Genomic DNA, 19,553 nt, shown 5'->3' with positions numbered 1-19,553 from the left:
TATACAGTGTGCTGCCCATATAGCTTTCAGATGTCTTACACATCGGATGCTCCTGAATAAAGATGATGGTGATGCTTGTTGTTTAAAGGGGCCTAACATCTAGGTCATCGGCCCCTAATGGTACGAAATGAGACGAAATGTTATCACAATTTAAAATCCCATAATCCTCCACTGACTAGAATTCAAAAACGTGAGGACGAAGAATGAATGAAGTTAAAACAATCAGTGGATCAAATTCCCAGAAACTAGCATTAAACAATAGTATTACTGACCAAGGGACTGCTTTTAAAGCACAACACTGAATCGATGATGCTTGTACTCGAAAAGAGTCCAAAATCCAGGTCATCGGCTCCGCATAATGGTACTTATCGCTAGGAAAATAGAACCATATTATTTGTCATGTTGTAATACTAATCAAAAGTAGCTTAGACTTGCGGTATTCCACACATTATGGTGCTACTCACAGGTAATGAAATTCGCACAAGTAACACAGACCTATGGTGTTTCGCACACTGCGGCGCTACTTACATGCAACGCAAATCTATGGCATTCCTCACATAACTGGACTAACCATAGGGACCCGCACTATCCCGTGGTGTTCCTCACATAGTAGGTACTAAGCATAGGCAAGGTAGAACCATGGTGTTGCTCATATAGTGGTACGAATCACAGGTACTGTAAAATGCATCCTGAGCACTCACTGTCGCTACTAACCACAAACCTATTTTGTACTTAACATAGTGGTACTATGCGCAAGCAAAAGCGACCCATGGTGTTCCCTGCATGATGGTACTAATTACAAGTAGTCTCATGGTTCTAATTTGATCATCCCTTGGTCACCCCTTTTAGTCACCTCTTATGACAGGCAGGGGATACCGTGTGTGTATTCTTTGTCTGCGCCCCCCATCGACAGGAGGTCCTGAATAAAGATCTAAGAATATAAGAGTGGCTCAGTGCCATCGCGGCTCAATTTGATATTTTCAGTGTAATGAGTAGAAAAGATCGTATTCAACCTTTGCCACTTATGACTAATAACCTTACTGTTTCTGTAAGATGCTGCCACCAGTGAGCAAATCTGACACCACAAAGATGACTGTGATGTGTGAGCCATACATGACTAAGTGCTGAGACGGCGATATGGCATGAGAGCACATCAATATCTGACTTACCTACTGTTAGCAACGATGATAGGACATATCAGACAGAAGAAAATACCTCTACTGATGAATCAGGTATGCCCGATGTCTTTACACCACCAAACTGGTTGACTGTCATTGTATCAGAAAAAAAGAAGAAACTTCATTTCCACGTCACTCACATGGACAGCAGCATGTTATATTCCTCGAAACAACTCGAGAAGGAGAACACTAATGGGAAAACATCTATCGCAGTGGTTTCAGATTCAACACATTGTTCTCAATAAAGGCAGTCCATTTAAGTTCACAGCTTGCTACAACTTTCATGAACTTGTTCCAGTGACTGTTGATCTGAGTGGATTTAGGGGCACAGCCCCACTCTTGTGTCCTCAAGGGCACAGGATAACGACTGCAAAAAAGACTGACCTATTGGGGCCGTTGAAGTACATCCCTCCCATTCATCATCAGTTCTACAGAAATCTGGCAACATAGGAGGCAAAAGCAGTTCAGGATGAAGAGGGCATATTATAGTTTAATTTCTGTGATACTCTATGTGCAATTAACCAAACAGCAAACAAAATCTCCCCACTGTCTTTACACCCTAAAACATGCTGACAGCAGAGGGCATATTATAGTTACTTCTTTGAGGGCATAATTTGTAGAATTTGTAGTACTGATATGCATACTAGAGTAAGAGTAACTTGAGTTCATTATGAAAGCGAATACTTTCCTCATTGACTAGGTCCGGGATAACGAACCTATGGCCCGCGTGTCACTAGGTGACACGTGAACACGATTTCGGTGGCACACCACGTGCACATATTAACGTTTTTATGTACGTCTTGTACTATAGACTATACAATATCTCATTCATCGTATAGTCGTAGCGTTTCAGGTTTAAGAAATAAAAACCAAAAATCTAAATTCTAGTTCTATTCGGATGTGCATTACGGTAACACTGCACCATTGATAGGTCCGGAAGTCAAGTGAGAGATGCGCCCGACGAGCCATTCGCTCACCTTCATCAGTGAATTAGTGAAGTTTGGCTTGTGTGTGGTTGCCAGCATCGCGTAATTATTCTCAATGTGTTACTGTTTATTGTTTTGAATTTTGTAAGACAAATAGTTGCCAAGAGATTAGCCCAAATTCGAGAGTTGGAGAAACTATCGCACTTTGCTTCAAAACCTCATATTGCACAAGACATTGACAGTTTAGAAACAGAGTTGACTGAATTTCAAGAAAGCAGTACATGGATGAACAACATGGTGAAGCACTGGCAGTTGATGGTGAATACTCTCTCCAGAAGCCGGAGAACTTAAGGTACTTGAACAGTGAAACAGCCTCCCATAAATACTTTCGGCCATGAAGAAACTAGCTACAGCGCTACTTACTTTGTGTGGGGCATCATACGCCTACGAGCAGCTGTTTTTTACAATGAACTTTGTGAAGTCAACAGTTAGAAACCGTCTTGGTTCAGATCTAAGTGCTTCTCGTATGTTATTGAAGACAACATAAGCGACATGGCTACTAAGTATTTTTGCGGTTTTGGCAAAATACGACCACGAAACATGCAATCAAATGTTTATTTTACTATGTATATATTTATAAGTAATATCATATTATAAAACATCATTTGGGATTAGGATTGGAAGTCTGTGATGGTGGTGGTGGGGGCAGGGGCAGTTGTAGCTATTACAAACGTAAATAACAAGTGGCACAGTAGATAGTTGAGAATAATAAACCAGATTTAAAATGGCACACTAATTGGAAAAGATTCGCCATCCTTGGTCTAGGTGCTTCAATAAATTATTTTGAAAGCTGCTATAATTTGAAATGCCTTGTTGACTTTATCCTTCATTTACTCAAAATGTGGCAGATGGCACTTAGTCACCTCCGTCACTGAGCCCTCCACATACAAAATTGTTGGTGTACCGAGCAGTTGTCATTCCCACCCTGCTCTATGGACGTGAAACCTCGACTTTATATCACCGAGATATGAAGAGACTAGAATACTGTATAGTAAAATCAGTACCTGCAAGAGACCCCATGGTGCTCCTCTGAAGCGCTATAAAGATCAGATTAAGAAGACCTTCAGGAGCATTGCAGAAGACCGCACTCGCTGGCGTACAACTACTGCAGTGCTGTTGCACAATGTGAGTGTGAACATCACAGACGGGAAGCAGGAAAACATCAGAGGCGTAAACAATGCCAGGCTCAACCATGAACTTCACCTAGTGATGGGATAATCGAATACAAAATAATCGCTTATTCAATTATTTATTTTATTTGATTATATTTCCCACTTGATTATTTTTCGATTATTCATTCGAAACTCCTTTTGAATGAATGAGGCAATCGAATAGTGAATTTTTCCATCTGATAATTTTTTCGATAATTCATTCAAAACTCCTTTTGAATGAATGAGGCAATCGAAGTGAATATTTTTTCCATTCGATTATTTTTAGACTAGCTGATGTACCTGTGCTTCGCTACGGAATTCTAAACTGTAGGCTATACAGAATTTTAGGTTAGGTAGTGTAAACGTTGTGAGCAAGATTCTATTAAGTTGCATAGCTCTTAACGTTGCCCTAGAAACACGACGGGGAAGTCACCAACGGCTTTTCTCATATGAAGACTGGGTTAGGGAATTTTCATTGTAATGGTAGGCCAGCTTGCCTACCATCAGTCACAATCAGGTTGGGGAGTTTTCATTATAAAGGCAGACACTCACTCTCCGCCTGCCTTTATAGATTCTCAGAAAGACTCTCTTAGTGGTTTTCCCAACTGAAATGAACATGGGTCATTACAATGACGTCAATAGGAATGGCGCGATTAAAAGCAATGCTTTCATATGAAATACTCGATCAAATAAAAACCCACACATTTTCTCACTTTTAACAAACAGTACTACGCTGCTGAACTAACAGTCCAAAGCTACAGAGCTGGAATGACCAAGACGCAGACATCCGTGATCCGTGAACAATCTTCGTCCTTTTTTCGGCGGGGGGGGGGGGGGGGGGATCGAATAGTGGATAGTCCCAGGGCAAAAACTATGTCCGTTTACCTATCTGTTTCCTGGGAGTACCACATGAGTCGGAAAATCTCAATTCACCACACTGGCGAGGGAAAGAATTATCTGACGTAGAGACAATTTTTCCTCCAAGCCAGAGAAGAAACCACATCTTTGCTGCTAATTTGGAATAAAATGAATGTATATTTAATAAAAGTGAAGAGGAAGAAGCTTTTCTTAAGAAACGGCTCTTTTCAGGGTTGAATTTTGAGTTATTTAGTGAAATGTGGTACTATAATTTGGAATAGGCCTAAATTGTAATTCTAGACCAGTTCATACTAATACTGCTGCTGCTGCTGCTACTACTACTACTACTACTACTACTACTACTACTACTACTACTACTACTACTACTACTACTACTACTACTACTACTACTACTACTACTACTAACTGAGCCTCTGACTTAAGTCGCAAACTGCTCATTCAAAACAGCGCGTCAAAGTAGGTATCGAACAGCTGTAATACTATAATGAACCAGTGTGTTACGTACCAGCAGTATCAGAAAATGTATGAACCAGAAGAATGGCATGCTAAAGAAGAAAGTTATCTAACTCCTCAGCTATTTCCTGCCAATATTCAGTTAGGCTGTTATACTCGGTGCGCAGCAGTAATCCCATCTATCGGAGTTGAATGTCAGCATAAGAGACAAAGAACATTACAACAAACGGTCAGTGTAATGTTATTGTTGATTAATGGTAAGCGCTTTCGATATTGTAGGCCTTCACATTATTAATTGTCTTCCGGTTCTGAAATACCACTCTTATCATAGTCGGTACGGTAAAACTGAATAAAACATAAATGATCGGAAATTGTATTCTCTATAACTTTTGTTATGTAGTACTTTTCCATAGGACCAATAACATAGGTATTTAAAAATGAAATTTTAGGTGCCTTCCCCTAAGCTACCATTTCACTCAGGGTGAATAACATTGTTTATAGCTTAAACTGTAGCTTCTTATTCCCCGACTCAAGATACTGATTTTCATTAAATTCTGTTTACCCATTTTCTCGGGGCTCGGCGTTGATATGGACTTAACAACAAATATCCAAATTCATGAATATCTGTGTCATCATAGCCGGTACGGTAAAAAGGCATAAGACGTAAATGATCGGAAATTAAATTCTATATAGCCTAACTTTAGTTATGTAGTATTTATCGATATGACCACTAATAATATATATCTTTGAGAAATAATTTTAGGCCTTCCCCTAAACTACCATTTCTCTCAGCGTGAATAAAATGATTTATAGCCTAGATTGTAGCGACTCACATACCGATTTTTATTAAATTCTCTTCAGACGTTTTCTCGTGATGCGTGTACATACATACATACATACATACATACAGACAGACAAACAGACAGAAATTACGGAAAAGTAAAAACTGCATTTTCTTGTTACCGTGGACATGATCGATACAGAAATACCATTCTTTTCAAATTCTGAGCAATGTACAGACAAAACTCTTATTTTATATATATAGATTACTTTTTATTATCCATCCGAAACTCCATTAGAATCAACGTGGTTATCGAGTAGTGAATTTTTCCATTCGATTATTCATATGGAACTGCATTCGAATGAATGAGGCAATTGAATAGTGAATGTTTTCGAAATAATCAAATGAGAAGTGAAGTGATTAAAACAGTTAATTCACTTGTGTAAATTCAATATTTGGAGATATGTATGGAAAAAAGCATATTTGTATTTTTCATAAGAGTTCATTTATTCGCTTATTTCAATCAATTATCCATCCGACACTCTTAAATCGAAAAATTGACTCATGATGCATCCAAATATTCTATGCGGTACAACTGAACGATATTTGAAATTCATTTCATTATTTTATTTGAACAATCGGATGGAGGTTATTCGATCACTGAAAGTATTTAAATATCCCATCACCACCTCCACGCTCTATATGTCATATGTCTTAGGACAGGATTGGTCTTTTTGGCCATCAAAGGCATCTGCATCCCTGAATTCAAATATTGGAAGAATTGCAGGAGAGGTACGAATACTCAAATATCAGCATCAGCCGACGAAGACGACAGGGCGCAATGATAACGTAGGCCAAACTTTCAGAACACACGTAGAACAAGGCAATATGCTATATGGACATGGATCCGGAAACACTTTATTTCCACGTTGGAACTCATTTTCATTAATTTTGGGAAATACACAGGAACAGAACGTACCACATACCATAAGAAATGTTCAAAATACCCTCTGTTAATACTGATACGTGCATCAACCTGCCATCATACTGAATTCTGGATGCCTATTTTTAGCAGCGGCCAGCTTTGGCTTGCAAGTGGTCAGGTTTTATTCGGAAAACCCTCTATGTATGTATGTAAAATTTGCAATAAATGGTCAATCTGGATTGAGCTCATGCAGTGACAATGTTTTTCAGCTGAGCAGTACTCACCAAGAGAAACCAACCCATTCCACTGATCGTCTTTGGCTTTCGAACAGGTCGCCATCTCTCGCCTCTTTCTGCGAGAGTATTTCCTTGCTCTTGCAATAGGATCGAACTGATTGATATGTTCCTTTTGAAACATACATCCTAGAAAGAAAGAAAATAGTTTTTAATTAATGGACAATTATGATATACAAGCATACACCACTGCTAAACTCTACATAATCTATATAAATAAAATAAGTTTTGTTGAAAATATTTAAACTAATAATACAATATTCTTCTTCTATTCTTCCATGGATTGGTCTGCGGCAGTTCTCCAGTCAGCTCTATTCATAGCTTTCCTCTTCAACCATTCCCTCCAATACCGTGTCTCAGTCTAGTCCTCCTCCTCTTTATACTTTTCCATATGGTATAATTTTCCTCCACCTTCTTAAATACTTCAGCATTTGTTATTTTTTTCTGTCCAGCTAATCCTTAGCAGGACAGAATATTACAAGTGCAGAAATAAACAGCTCTTTATCTCGTTCATAGATTTTTAAAAAAGAAGCATACAATAGTATCCAGAGACCCACACTTTAAAAAATCCTCAGATCATATGGTCTTCATCCCAAATTAATAAAAATCGCCAAAATGACTTTAACCCAATCAACGCTAAACCAAATATGGTACATTATGCGATGAAGAACTGCCCGTGAAAAACCCATAAATTTACATTTTCATGCAGCGCTCACTTTGTTAAGCCTGTAAAAATACGTGCAACACCTGATCAGTTCAAATAGCGCACAGAAGTTCAAAGAAGATCCAGAGCACAAACAGTTCACTTTCCTCATATTTACGTTAAGATTTAGTTTCCTAAATGAAAATCCTCAGCCTGTCAACCGGGTCAGCAATGGAATGAATGAAGCCCCCAATCTAGCGGCAACAACAGGAATTGTGCCGGTTGCCAAAGCCTGTTACACTCCTCTGGGACAAGGATTAATGACTGACAGATGAAATTATATTGGAGAGTGTTACTGGAATGAATAATAATAATGTTATTGGCTTTACGTCCCACTAACTACTTTTATGGTTTTCGGAGACTCAGAGGTGCCGGAATTTAGTCCCGCAGGAGTTCTTTAACGTGCCAGTAAAGCTACCGACGCGGGGATGATGTATTTGAGGACTGAGCCAGGATCGAACCTGCCAAGTTGGGGTCAGAAAGCCAGCGCCTCAACCGTCTGAGCCACTCAGCCCGGCTTGCTGGAATGAAAGATGACAGGTAAAACCGGAGTGCCCAGAGAAAAATCTGTCGCACCTCCGCTTTGTCCAGCACAAATGTCACATGGACCGAGCAAGCAAGCAAGCAAGGTACGTAGGTAGTTAGTTTTTGTTTAGCTTTTAATTTCTTTTACGTCACACACACAGGTGTTATGGCGCCAATGGGAGAAGAAAGGGCTAGGAGTGGGAAGGAGGCAGTCGTGGCCTTAATCAAGGTACAGCCCCAACATTTGCCTGGTGTGATAATGGGAAAAAACCGAAAACCGTCAAGGCCGCTGACAGTGAGGCTCAAACCCACATCTCCCAGATACAAGCTCACAGCTGCGCGCCCCTACTAACCGCACGGACAACTCGCCTGGTCAAAATTATTTCGTCTCTGTGTTTTTTCCAAATTCGTACATTCCTCGTCACCAGATGTTTCATTCCAGGCTTATGTCTATGTCTTACACCTGTCATATGTTACGCAAACACGTTATGTGAACCCCTTAGTCTGATTGTGATAGTTCGGTCAGCTTCCGCTTCGAACGCTAGCATTGTGCCACGTCCTGGGGGCCATCTGGTGGTGAATGAACGTACCATTTCCAATTCTACTTCTATTATAACGTTCCAAATTTAAAAGTGTCATTGTTAAGAAGCCTTTCTCGTGGACAGTTGCAACTTCTTCTGAGGACACAGAGCACAGTTTTCTTTACAAAAACAATATAAATATAAGTTACCACCTTATCAATACAAAATTTATTCACATTCAGCTAGTAAAACAAACAAGTATAAACAACAGCACAGTTTTCTGCGAAACGTTAAGAATTTCACCTTATTTTCTTGACACGGCACAAGCCCAAAAGCCTATACAATATCATGTCTATAAGTACGGCCGTGAAAGCATTAATGGCAACATTAATGGCAAAATTATGTTTGTTCACCAACAGTCTAAAGCTATCCGTAGGCTTGTCCCATATAATTTCATCTGTTATTGTGATTTCTTGGAGGTCTTTTTCAATTTTGATTATTCAAATTATTCTTGACTTTTAGTGAGGAGGCATAATTACATAATATATTATTATTAATAATAATAATTGTATGGTACACATTTACATTTTATGGACAGAAAACAAGAAAGAAAACACACAAACTTGATCACAATCTAAAATGTAAATTCAGAATGTAGTCTACTGATGCAGAAGCCACTGAGGTGAAATTCTTGATGTCTCCTCCAAATGCTCTTATGGGACAATCTTGAATGATGTGCTTCACTGTTTGCCTATCGGCTCCACAGTCGCACTTTGGAGAAAGCGACTTGTTCCACTCGAACAGTGTGTACACACAAACTCTAGAGTTGCTATTTTTTTTCTAGTGATTTTACGTCGCACCGACACAGATAGGTCTTATGCCGATGATGGGATAGGAAAGGCCTAGGAGTTGGAAGGAAGCAGCCGTGGCCTTAATTAAGGTACAGCCCCAGCATTTGCCTCGTGTGAAAATGGGAACCCGTGGAAAATCAACTTCGGGCTGCTGACAGTGGTATTCGAACCCACTATCTCCCGGATGCAAGCTCACAGCCGCGCGCCTCTAGAGTTGGTCCTCATCTGGTTTAGTTTTGACTATATCCCGCAAGGTAGGTCAAATTCAGGAATTTTAGAGGTGATTGAAAGTCTTGAAAGTCCTGAGGACCAAAATTCTTCTAATCTTGGGACTGCTGTTGCACCATATCTAAGTTGTCACTGATTAGTCTCACAGCTGTCTTCATAGGGGGCTTTCTTGCACTGAGTCTGGTTAGACTGGCATCATAAACAGGAAGATGCTAGTTTTGGGCATCTTGTGGAACTCTTTGACCAGGACACTGCACAGCCTGCGAAGATGATTATGAGCTATAAAATTCATTTTTGTTCCGTATTGAGGCTGCAATTATAAGAATAAATTGACAAGAGGGTTATGATCTTAATTTAATTTTTGTTATATATATTACTAGCAAGATACCCGTGCTTCACTACGGTATTATACTGAAATTTATAACTGAATGCTTATTGTTTTAGCCGAAATTCGCGATCTGACTCGTTTTCTAATAGATTACGGCAAGTTTCCTCCCATTTTTCAATCTTTCTTTCCAGCAATCAATTTCATACTTGCCGGGCGAGGTCCAGGTATTCCACCCGGTTAGTTGTGTCCCTAAATCTTTGCCATCTTTTCCTACAAGCATTTTTAATATGGATCAAATCCTTGAGGAGATCCGGCGTGGTGTTGTCTTGGGTGCCTTGGCGGTACTGAACCCGCGGCCAGACTGCATTCTTAGTCATTCCCCGTCCAGGAACCGTTTCCAGCATGGTCCACACATTTGACGACGGTCCAGAACATTATTATTATTATCATTATTATTATTATTATTATTATTATTATTATTATTAGATGTTCTGGACCCCACAGCAAGATGCAAGGCAGCTACTTGGCGGTAAATTACATCTGCTGCCATTGTCATTGTTGACAATGTGACCAGCACCATTGTTCTGCGTAGGCAAGTGTGCGGGATTTCTGGCGATACGAATGACATACTTCCGTGCAATATTGACCTTATTATAGAGGTGAACAATTGGACGGTCAATCTCATTCCTATCGTTTATTTCAAATGTGTTTAAATTTTTATTTATGTGCCAGGAGAATCTACTATAATCTAAGAACGTTCTCCGAGGGAAAACATGGCTCTTGAAAATGAACCCAGGAAAGATTAAAACTGATGGGTTTCTGAACAGAATAAGTACATCAAAAATCTACAGCCTGTTTTCAGTCATTCGACAGGGTCAGGAATGGAATGAATAAAGCCCCCATCTACTGGCAACAATAGGAATTGTGTATGAACATTAAAACAAGAATAATAGTTAACACCACCTTTCCAATACTTATCTTTCCTATATTTAGGAAATAAACATTTCAACAGGCGTTGTAAGATGGGACATGTTTCGCTTAACAGTAGTAAGCATCATCAGCCGAAAATAAATCTTAGCCTGAAGTTCAGCTGATGATGCTTACTACTGTTAAGCGAAACATGTCCCATATTACAACGCCTGTTGTAATGTTTATTTCCTAAATATAGGAAAGATAAGTATTGGAAAGGTGGTGTTAACTATTATTCTTGTTTTAATGTTCATATCTGATGTCCAATACGGTCTACAATGAGATTTATTACTTGTAATAGGAATTGTGCCGGCTGCCGAAGCCTGTCACACTCCTCTGGGACAATGAGTAATGAATGACAAATAAAATTAAATGATATTGGACAGTGTTGCTGGAATGAATGATGACAGGGAAAACCGGAGTATCCAGAGAAAAACCTGTCCCACCTCCATTTTGTCCAGCACGAATGTCACATGGAGTGACCAGGATTTGAACAACGGAACCCAGCTGTGAGAGGCCAGCACGCTGCCGCCTGAGAAACGGAGGCTCCTTATAAGTACATTATGAACAGTAAAATCAATTGGTCTCACCTCCTTTTACACCCCACCGCCGTCAAGTTCTTTTACCCCCCCCCCCAAAAAAAATTAAAAGAAGGCGTGTTTCTTTATGTTTAAAGGAGATTCTAAACACCAATGTTCACGTCTATTACCCTCAGTTTTGAGATATAAGTATCCTCATAATAATAATTAGCTTTTTTTGTCACTTCCTTTCACACTCCCTGCCCCCCTAAGTGAATTTTCCGGCAAAAAATACTGGTTTCTTTAATAGTGAAGGATCATCTAAATTCCAATTATCACGACTCTAACTTCTTCAGTTTTTAATTTATGTGTCCTCATGAAAGGAATTCAATTCCTTTTCACTCCCGCCTCCAAGACGATTCCCCCCCACCAAAAGGCGTTTTTCTTTGTTTTTAAAGGATATCCAAATACCAATGTTCAAGTCTGTAACAACTTTAGTTTTTATTAGATGCAAGTATTCTCATTAAATTAAGTCAATTTTTCAATTCTTTCACCCCCCCCCCCCCCTTCTTCATTCATTGGATTTTCCAAGAATATGTTTCTTTACTTTTAAAGCAGATTCCAAATATCAAATTTCACGTCTGTAACATCTTCATTTTTGAGATATCAGTAGCCTAATTAAAAGAATTCAACACCATTTTCAGTCACGTTTACCCCCCCTCCACCCAAGTGGTATTTCCGAAAACTAAAAATACATGTTTCTTTATTTTTAATAGAAATGAAAAATACCATTTATCACTAAACCGTAGAAATCCTAATTTTAAAATTTCACCCCCTTTTTAGTTCCCCTTAAGTGGAGTTTCCCTTTTTCACCCCTTTTCATCCCTCCTATTGAGATTTTCCGAAAGGAAAAAACGCATGTTTCTTTATTTTTAATGAAGATTCTAAATACCAATTTTTACATCTGTAAACTTTCAAAGTTTTGAGATATTGATACACCCATTTTAAAAATTCACCCCCTTTTCACCCTCCCATTAATTGGATTTTCCAAAAACAAAAAAATACGTGTTCCGTGATTTTTAAAAGAGATCAAAAGTACCAATTTTCAGGTCTGTAATATCTTCAGTTTCTGAGATATGAGCACCGGTATCCTGATTAAAGGCATTCAACCGTTTTTTCACCCTTTTTCACCCCTCCTATTGCAATTTTCTGAAAACAAAAAAATACGTGTTTCATTATTTTTAAAGAAGATTCTAAATACCAATTTTTACATCTGTAAACTTTTGAAGTTTTGAGATATAGATACACTCATTTTAAAATTTCACCCCCGTTTTCACCCCCTTAGCGACGGAATACCCAAAAGTCCTCTCTTAGCGAACACCTACATCTTAATATGAATGTATCCTCAAAATTTCATTTCTTTATGTCCAGTAGTTTCGGCTCGGCGATGATGAATCAGTCAGTCGGTCAGGACAAGTTACTTTATATACTGTATATATAGATACATATTTTAATGTTATAATTATTCCTACAACATTGTCTTTGTCTAGAACACATATCTTTTAGTTCTCACATAATTTGTTTAATTTTGAATTGGCTGAAGATGGCCACTAAGTGGCTGAAACTAGTCCCAAGATTTAAGTAATATCATTTACTTGATAATATATTGTATTGAAAACATGGACCCTCTTGTCAATTTCTTCTTATAATCTGAGAAGATGAGGCGGAGGGATGTAGCTCAGAGCTGGAAGCCAATGCGTAGGAGTAGCATCAATATTCATGATGTAAGGGCCATTTAACCACACCAGGCAGCAATATTCAGATCATCAATCACCAGTAAACTGCATTAAGGGCAGTCGTTCAGGTGGCAGATTCCGTATCTCTTTTTTACCCATCTCTTTTTTCTTAAATAATTGCAAAGAATTTGGAAATTCATTGAACATCCCCTTGGGAAAATTATTCCAATCCCTAACTCCTCTTCCTATAAACAAATATTTGCCCCAATTTGTCCTCTTGAATTCCAACTTTATCATATTGAGATATTTCATATTTTAAAAAAAAAACACTCAAACATACTGTATTTCTCTACTAATGTCATTCCTCACCATCTCTCTACTGAAAACTCAAAACATAACACTTAGTCAAGCAGCTCGTCTTCTTTCTCCCAAATCTTCCCAGGCCAAACTTTGCAACATTTTCGTAACGCTGCTCTTTTGTCAGAGATAACCAGAACAAATCGAGCTGCCAATCTTTGGATTTTTTCAAGTTCTCGAATCAAGTAATCCTGGTGAGGGTCCCATACACTGGAACCATACTCTAGTTGGGGTCTTACCAGAGACTTATATGCCCTCTCCTTTACATCCTTACTACAGCCCCTAAACACCCTCATAACCATGTGCAGAGATATGCACCCTTTATTAACAATACCGTTTATGTGATTACCCCAATGAAGATCTTTCCTTATATTAATACCTAGGTACTAACAGTGATCGCCATAAAGAACTTTCACCCCATCAACAACACAGTACGATTAGGGATCAACTTCAAAAGGCAGTGGATAATTTACACATCTGGGCCAAAGAAAATAAATTCAAGATCAGTAAAGAAAAGACCCTCCAAATGGTGTTTAGAAAAGGAGGAAGACTAGCATTTGAAGAAGATATCTTCCTAAGAGAACACAAGACGAAAATGTAAAGTACCTGGGAATAACACTGCGGATAAGTGAACTTCATTTTGGACACACACTAGAATAACGGCAATGGCAACCATCAAAAGCATATTCACTATAAAGAACTAAGAGTAGGCTTTCCATCAAAACAATCATGGCACTATTCCAAGCACAAACATTTCCAATTGCTTCCTATGTGTTAGAACTAATTTGAGAAAGATTAACTCAATCAGTCACAAATGCTTGGAAAAAAGTAAAATCAAGATTTCTTAAAAGATGCTAGGAGTTGCCATCATAGCCCAAGTCGGTTCATCTATGAATTGTCATTTAATTGAAGAGCTTATATCTTCAAGTTTATATCTTCCATCAACCCAAGCGGAATTGAAACTTTTTGACATCAGGAGAGATATCTATCTATCTATCTAGGTGTTCTGCCTTATGGCAGGTCTTGTAATGGGATGAACCTCTTCCACTGTTGCCTGTCCTGCGCCAAGTTTTTCATGTCCGAATATTTATTTCCTTGAATATTGTCCAACATTTGATATTTTTTCCTTCCTCTTCCTCGTTTGCCTTTCACCATTCCTTCTTTCGGTAAACAGTCCCTCCTCAAACAATGTCCGATCCAGTTCATTTTTCTCCTTCTAATGGTTTGTAACATACTTCGTTCTTCTCCAACTCTTCGTAATACCTCCTCATTCTTTACCCGGTCTTCCCATTTCACTCGTTCTATTCTCCTCCATACCCACATCTCTAGTGCCTCCAATCTTCTCTCATCTTTCTTTCTCAATGTCCAAGTCTCTGCGCCATACAGCGCTATGCTCCAAATGTAACACTTAGCAAGTCTCTTCCTGAAATCTTTGTTTAGTGGTCCACAAAATAATTTTGATTTTTTCCTAAAGCCTTCTTTTGCTATGGCAATAAAATATCGACAGATTTTTACACTACGGATGTCATGATACACAGGAATTGGGAAAAGAAAAACCAAGAATTAAGATTCCCAGGAGGAATCGTCAATATTTAGGGACATGAAACAAACGATCATTTGAAGAAAAAAACTTCATATGGACATATGCCCTATTCCGAATGGTTTCCGAGACAGAACTGTTTTGGGTTAGTGGCACGCATGACATATCTTACCCATCCAACCTGTTGATGTTTTCAAATGGGTACAAGTTTTCCGCATATAATGTTCGCCATTAAGGGTGAACTACACATTCAGAAGAAAGAATACCTGGTTCATGCAATGTGCTGAAAACTCTGGTAAACACTCTGCGATATGGAATTCAACGTGTCGGAAAGCGCCGACGGTATTCCTCAACAGCAGCAGGAGCACTACCATCACAGAAGCCGTAAACATACACCATATCTCCATTTTAGCCAGTGCGTGTACAAACACAATTAACCGATGCTTCTCTCCGATTCACTCTCAATCCCTCTCACAACTTCATTCATAACACACCATGCACAACTGCGCATTCAGTGGGCTAGTTTAATGGCAGAAAGACATCCCAAGCAAAGAGGTTGAAAACAACGAGGCAGGTTGGGCTAGAATAAAACATTAGTCTCTTATCAAAATGGAGACCCAGGAACCTGCAGGCATTTCGAAAGCAGAGCTCTGGTTCATGATGCACAAGCCAATGTCGACAAAAGTGTACAATTGAGGATTTTGCTGCTGAAAATCAAAAACCATGTTGCAGACCCCAACTTTTGATTCGGTTATTAGTTTGCTGTAGTTGTCTCTCAGCAAACCTCACCCTTCTGGAGCTGTAATTTAGAGGTAAATCATATACATACAGAGATGGAACGACTGCAAGACCAGCAGGGGCAACTATGCCATTGATTACGATTGTGAACAGCGCGACACTCAGGACAGATCCCTGTTGTATTCCATTTTCTTAAATGTAATATTGAAAAAATGCATTTCCTACTTGGACTTCAAAGAGCCAGAGAGACAGGAAGTCCTCAATAAACATTGGTAAATTTTCCCGGAATCCCCACTGGTGTAGTGTGGAGAGAATCCCATCCGTCAGGTAGTGTCGTAAGCTTTTTCAAGGTCAAAAAACACGGTGACTAGGTGTTCCTTCGGGAGAAGGGCCTCCTGAATGGCGCACTCCAGTTTGACCAAATGATCGGTGGCAGACCAATGAGAACAATAACCGCACTGGTAGTTAGTCAATAGACTTTCTTTTTCCATGGCCCACACAAGTTGCTGGTTGACCATCCTCTCAAATAGCTTACAGGGGCCATTTGTAAGACGTGTTGGTCTTTACCTAGCTGGGCATTTGGTATTACAATTCCCTCATGCCACTGAGATGGAAACACTCCCTTAGTCCATGTACTGTTGAAAAGGGTGAGGATATCCTTGAGACATCGGTCACTCAAATGCTTAAGCATTTTATTCTGGATTTCGTACGGTCCAGAAGCCGTGTCCCTGCACAGCGCGAGTGCACTTCGCAATTCCCACTCCGTGAGGTGGTGGTGGTGGTGATTACTGTTTTAAGAGGAAGTACAACTGGGCAACCATCCTCTATTAACATTAATCACGGGGAAAATATGGAAATGATCCAACACTTCAAAAAATTAAGGTATTGGTCGAAAGTAAGTAGAAACAATGCCAAGACTCAGCTAATGGCCCAGTGGCAGCCAACCCACGCCTCCAAGTTAAGAGCCCCTGGGGCTCCTTTTAGTCCCTCATACTACAGGCAAGAAAGGCTGAGCGGCTCGGATGGTTGAGGCGCTGGCCTTTTGACCCCAACTTGGCAGGTTTGATCTTGGCTCAGTCTGGTGGAATTTGAAGGTGCTCAAATACGTCAGCCTCATGTCAGTAGATTTACTGGCACGTAAAAGAACTCCTGCGGGACTAAATTCCGCCACCTCGGCGTCTCCAAAAACCATAAAAAGTAGTTAGTGGGACGTAAAGCAAATAACATTATCATTATTACTACAGGCAAGGGTTACCGCGGGTGTTAATTCTACTGCTCCCCCCTACAGGGAGAGCCCCCACTTAGTGAAAGGCACATTATACGAATACAAAACACAAGAGATGAAGGAGAGATGGTGTGCTTCTGCCTTGCGCTGAACATGCAGGAATGCATGATCATTCCCCCCAGAGTTGGATGCATCTGCAAAATGTGATGCAATATGATCCGCAATGACTGAAGGAATTATAATTATGTCTCCATTAATGGAGATTCCGGATACTGGTAGATTGGTCTGGACTCTGACATTACGGCGGAGTTTTGTCAACACTTGTGATGACGGAGTATGTGCCATCATGGAATACACATACTTTTCACACATAACTTTCTTACTTTCCCAAATCAAAAAATGGGCCTTATCATGCAGATGCTTAAATTGAATATGACTGGCCATCATAGGATTCTGACGATAATGCTTAAAAGCACGTCGATGATCATGTATGGCACCTGCAATTTAGTCGGTCCACCATGGGACCTGTTTCAAGCAAGGGATACTGGACGAGGAAGGAATTGTTTCCTCTGCACCAGCCAGAATTCCAGTAGTAATGGGAGAAACGTGGTCATCAAGAGACTCCAGCATATCATCGGCCATCACCATGCATTTCGAAAATTCTGGCCAATTTGCCCGCTGAAGTAACCAGCGTTTGGGTACTTTGGACTGTCTTTGATTCAAGAGTGTGAGAAGTATCGGGAAGTGGTCACTGTCACAGAGGTCATGTACATGCCACCATAACAGGGGAACTAGCATACGGCTGCATAAGGTGACATCCAGGTGGGAGAATGTGCGCTGCTGAAATGTATTAGTCCCCCTGTGTCACGCAAAGATCAGACTGGTTCATCAATCGCTTAAGAATCCTCCCCCTAACACAGGAAGACAGAAAACCCCAGAGAGTGTTACGGGCATTCACATCTCCCAGGAACAGAAAAGGAGGAGGTAACTGATCAAATTTTGGAGTTCATGCATTTGAAGATTGTAGCCTAGTCCAGTGGAAAGTACACATTGCAAACCACTGTCATTACTGTCATCGGAGCGCGAACTGCAACTGCTTCTAGCCGAGTGCATAGCGCTACTTTGTCGCTGAAGATGTCGGAGCACATTAAGGTATAAACGACCCTATTCACCCTGCCATCCAATCGATATCCTCTCACAGTCATGTGATGTCCAGGTTTCAAACGAGATTCCTGTAGACAGACTATGGTCACCGCGGAGATGGATATCAGTTGGCTTAAGTCATTTTGTCGACAAATGTAATTATTTTAGTGGAACTGCAATTAGTACCACTGTGTAGATGGGTAATGCAACGAAATTAGGACAGTTGTTTGGCCTTCCTTCCACCTACTACCTGCCATTTTCCACCATCTTTGGCAGTGTTCTGTATGTCTTCATCACAATCCGCGATAATGAGTGGTTCACTCTCCACTGTCCCCACAGAAGAAGAAGAAGAGTCAGGTTTCCCCTGGCTTGAGACCTTTTTTTGTATAAAATGTTTCAGAGTCATCACTCCCCATTTGTACAATGCTTTTACTCTCATGATCCAACATTTTTATCTTGTTAATTAATGATTTTGGTTTCCCATACATATTTTCTCTTAACTGTATCATAAGCTTTTACCAAATCCAAAATTACAAATATGTTTTTCGATTATCATTCGTACTGTATTGTTGATCTATTTGGAGTAAAGCCATATTGTTCTTCCTCTTACTGTGTTTCTATTATCTTTTGTCTATGACTTTCTCTATTATTTTTAGCCCATGTGATAATTTGCTTCACGCAGCCAATGCTGGCGGACACCTCATACCAGCTCCAGGGATTTCAAACTCCAATACGCGCCATAATCTGCTCTCTTTCACCTAAGGATTGCTAGAACTCTCCCTATGTTCAAGATTGTTATTAATTTATAACGAGTCCACATTTTGGTGTTCCACGTCACATATTGTTTCCCAGTCTTATTGCTACCAGTGCTTATTGACCAGCTCAACTTGAACTCCTGTGGTATCAAGATTGTGTCTCTCCTATGGAATTCACAAACATTGGTGTTCACGTCATACATAAACCTTAGTCTATATTGCTGTTATGTGCTTTTTGACTGGTTCAACTTGGCCACGCGATGATTCAACGAACCCTACTTTAACTTTTGTTTTTAATCAATTTGAAGGAATTCCAACCTCACAGTTTTAATTAATCCACACTTCATGCATTGATGTACATTTTAATTCCACAACGCCTATTGTCTTACTTTAACAACCCCATGATCGTTTTTATTTTACAGATTGTTTATTGTTAAAGCATTTCACGATAAATACTTGTTTTTATTTTGCACATATTTTGTCACAATCTCAAGTCTGTTCTTTATATTGTATTGATCATTGATGATCACTCTTTTATTACGACACAGTTACTCTTTTGATATGAGGATACAATTTGATCATTTTTAAACTCAGGGCCCTGATCTAGTCTTTGTGTATTAATGGCTGATGATGTTCACTATGCCGAACGAAACATGTCCCATTATTTAGGATAGGATACTTGATGATTATAGTATAATCCAATGAGTATATTGTAATGTATTGAATACGTGGTTGTAAATAATATTTTATAATTTTAATATATCAAAGAA

At 39.5% G+C, this 19,553-nt stretch overlaps 1 protein-coding gene across 1 annotated transcript in view; it reads right to left on the bottom strand.

The window, feature by feature from the left end:
- Positions 1-19,553, bottom strand: part of Surf1 (surfeit locus protein 1) — an 80,513-nt gene that overhangs the window by 58,977 nt on the left and 1,983 nt on the right. The window contains exon 2 of the mRNA XM_067156388.2: positions 6,638-6,775. Coding sequence (XP_067012489.2) covers positions 6,638-6,775 — 138 coding nt within the window. The remainder of the gene's footprint in view (positions 1-6,637; positions 6,776-19,553) is intronic.

The sequence above is a fragment of the Anabrus simplex genome, chromosome 12, assembly GCF_040414725.1.
Source record: "Anabrus simplex isolate iqAnaSimp1 chromosome 12, ASM4041472v1, whole genome shotgun sequence".
Lineage (NCBI taxonomy): Eukaryota > Metazoa > Arthropoda > Insecta > Orthoptera > Tettigoniidae > Anabrus > Anabrus simplex.
Note: the sequence above shows the minus strand (reverse complement) of the source record. Positions and strands in the feature narration are given on the sequence as shown.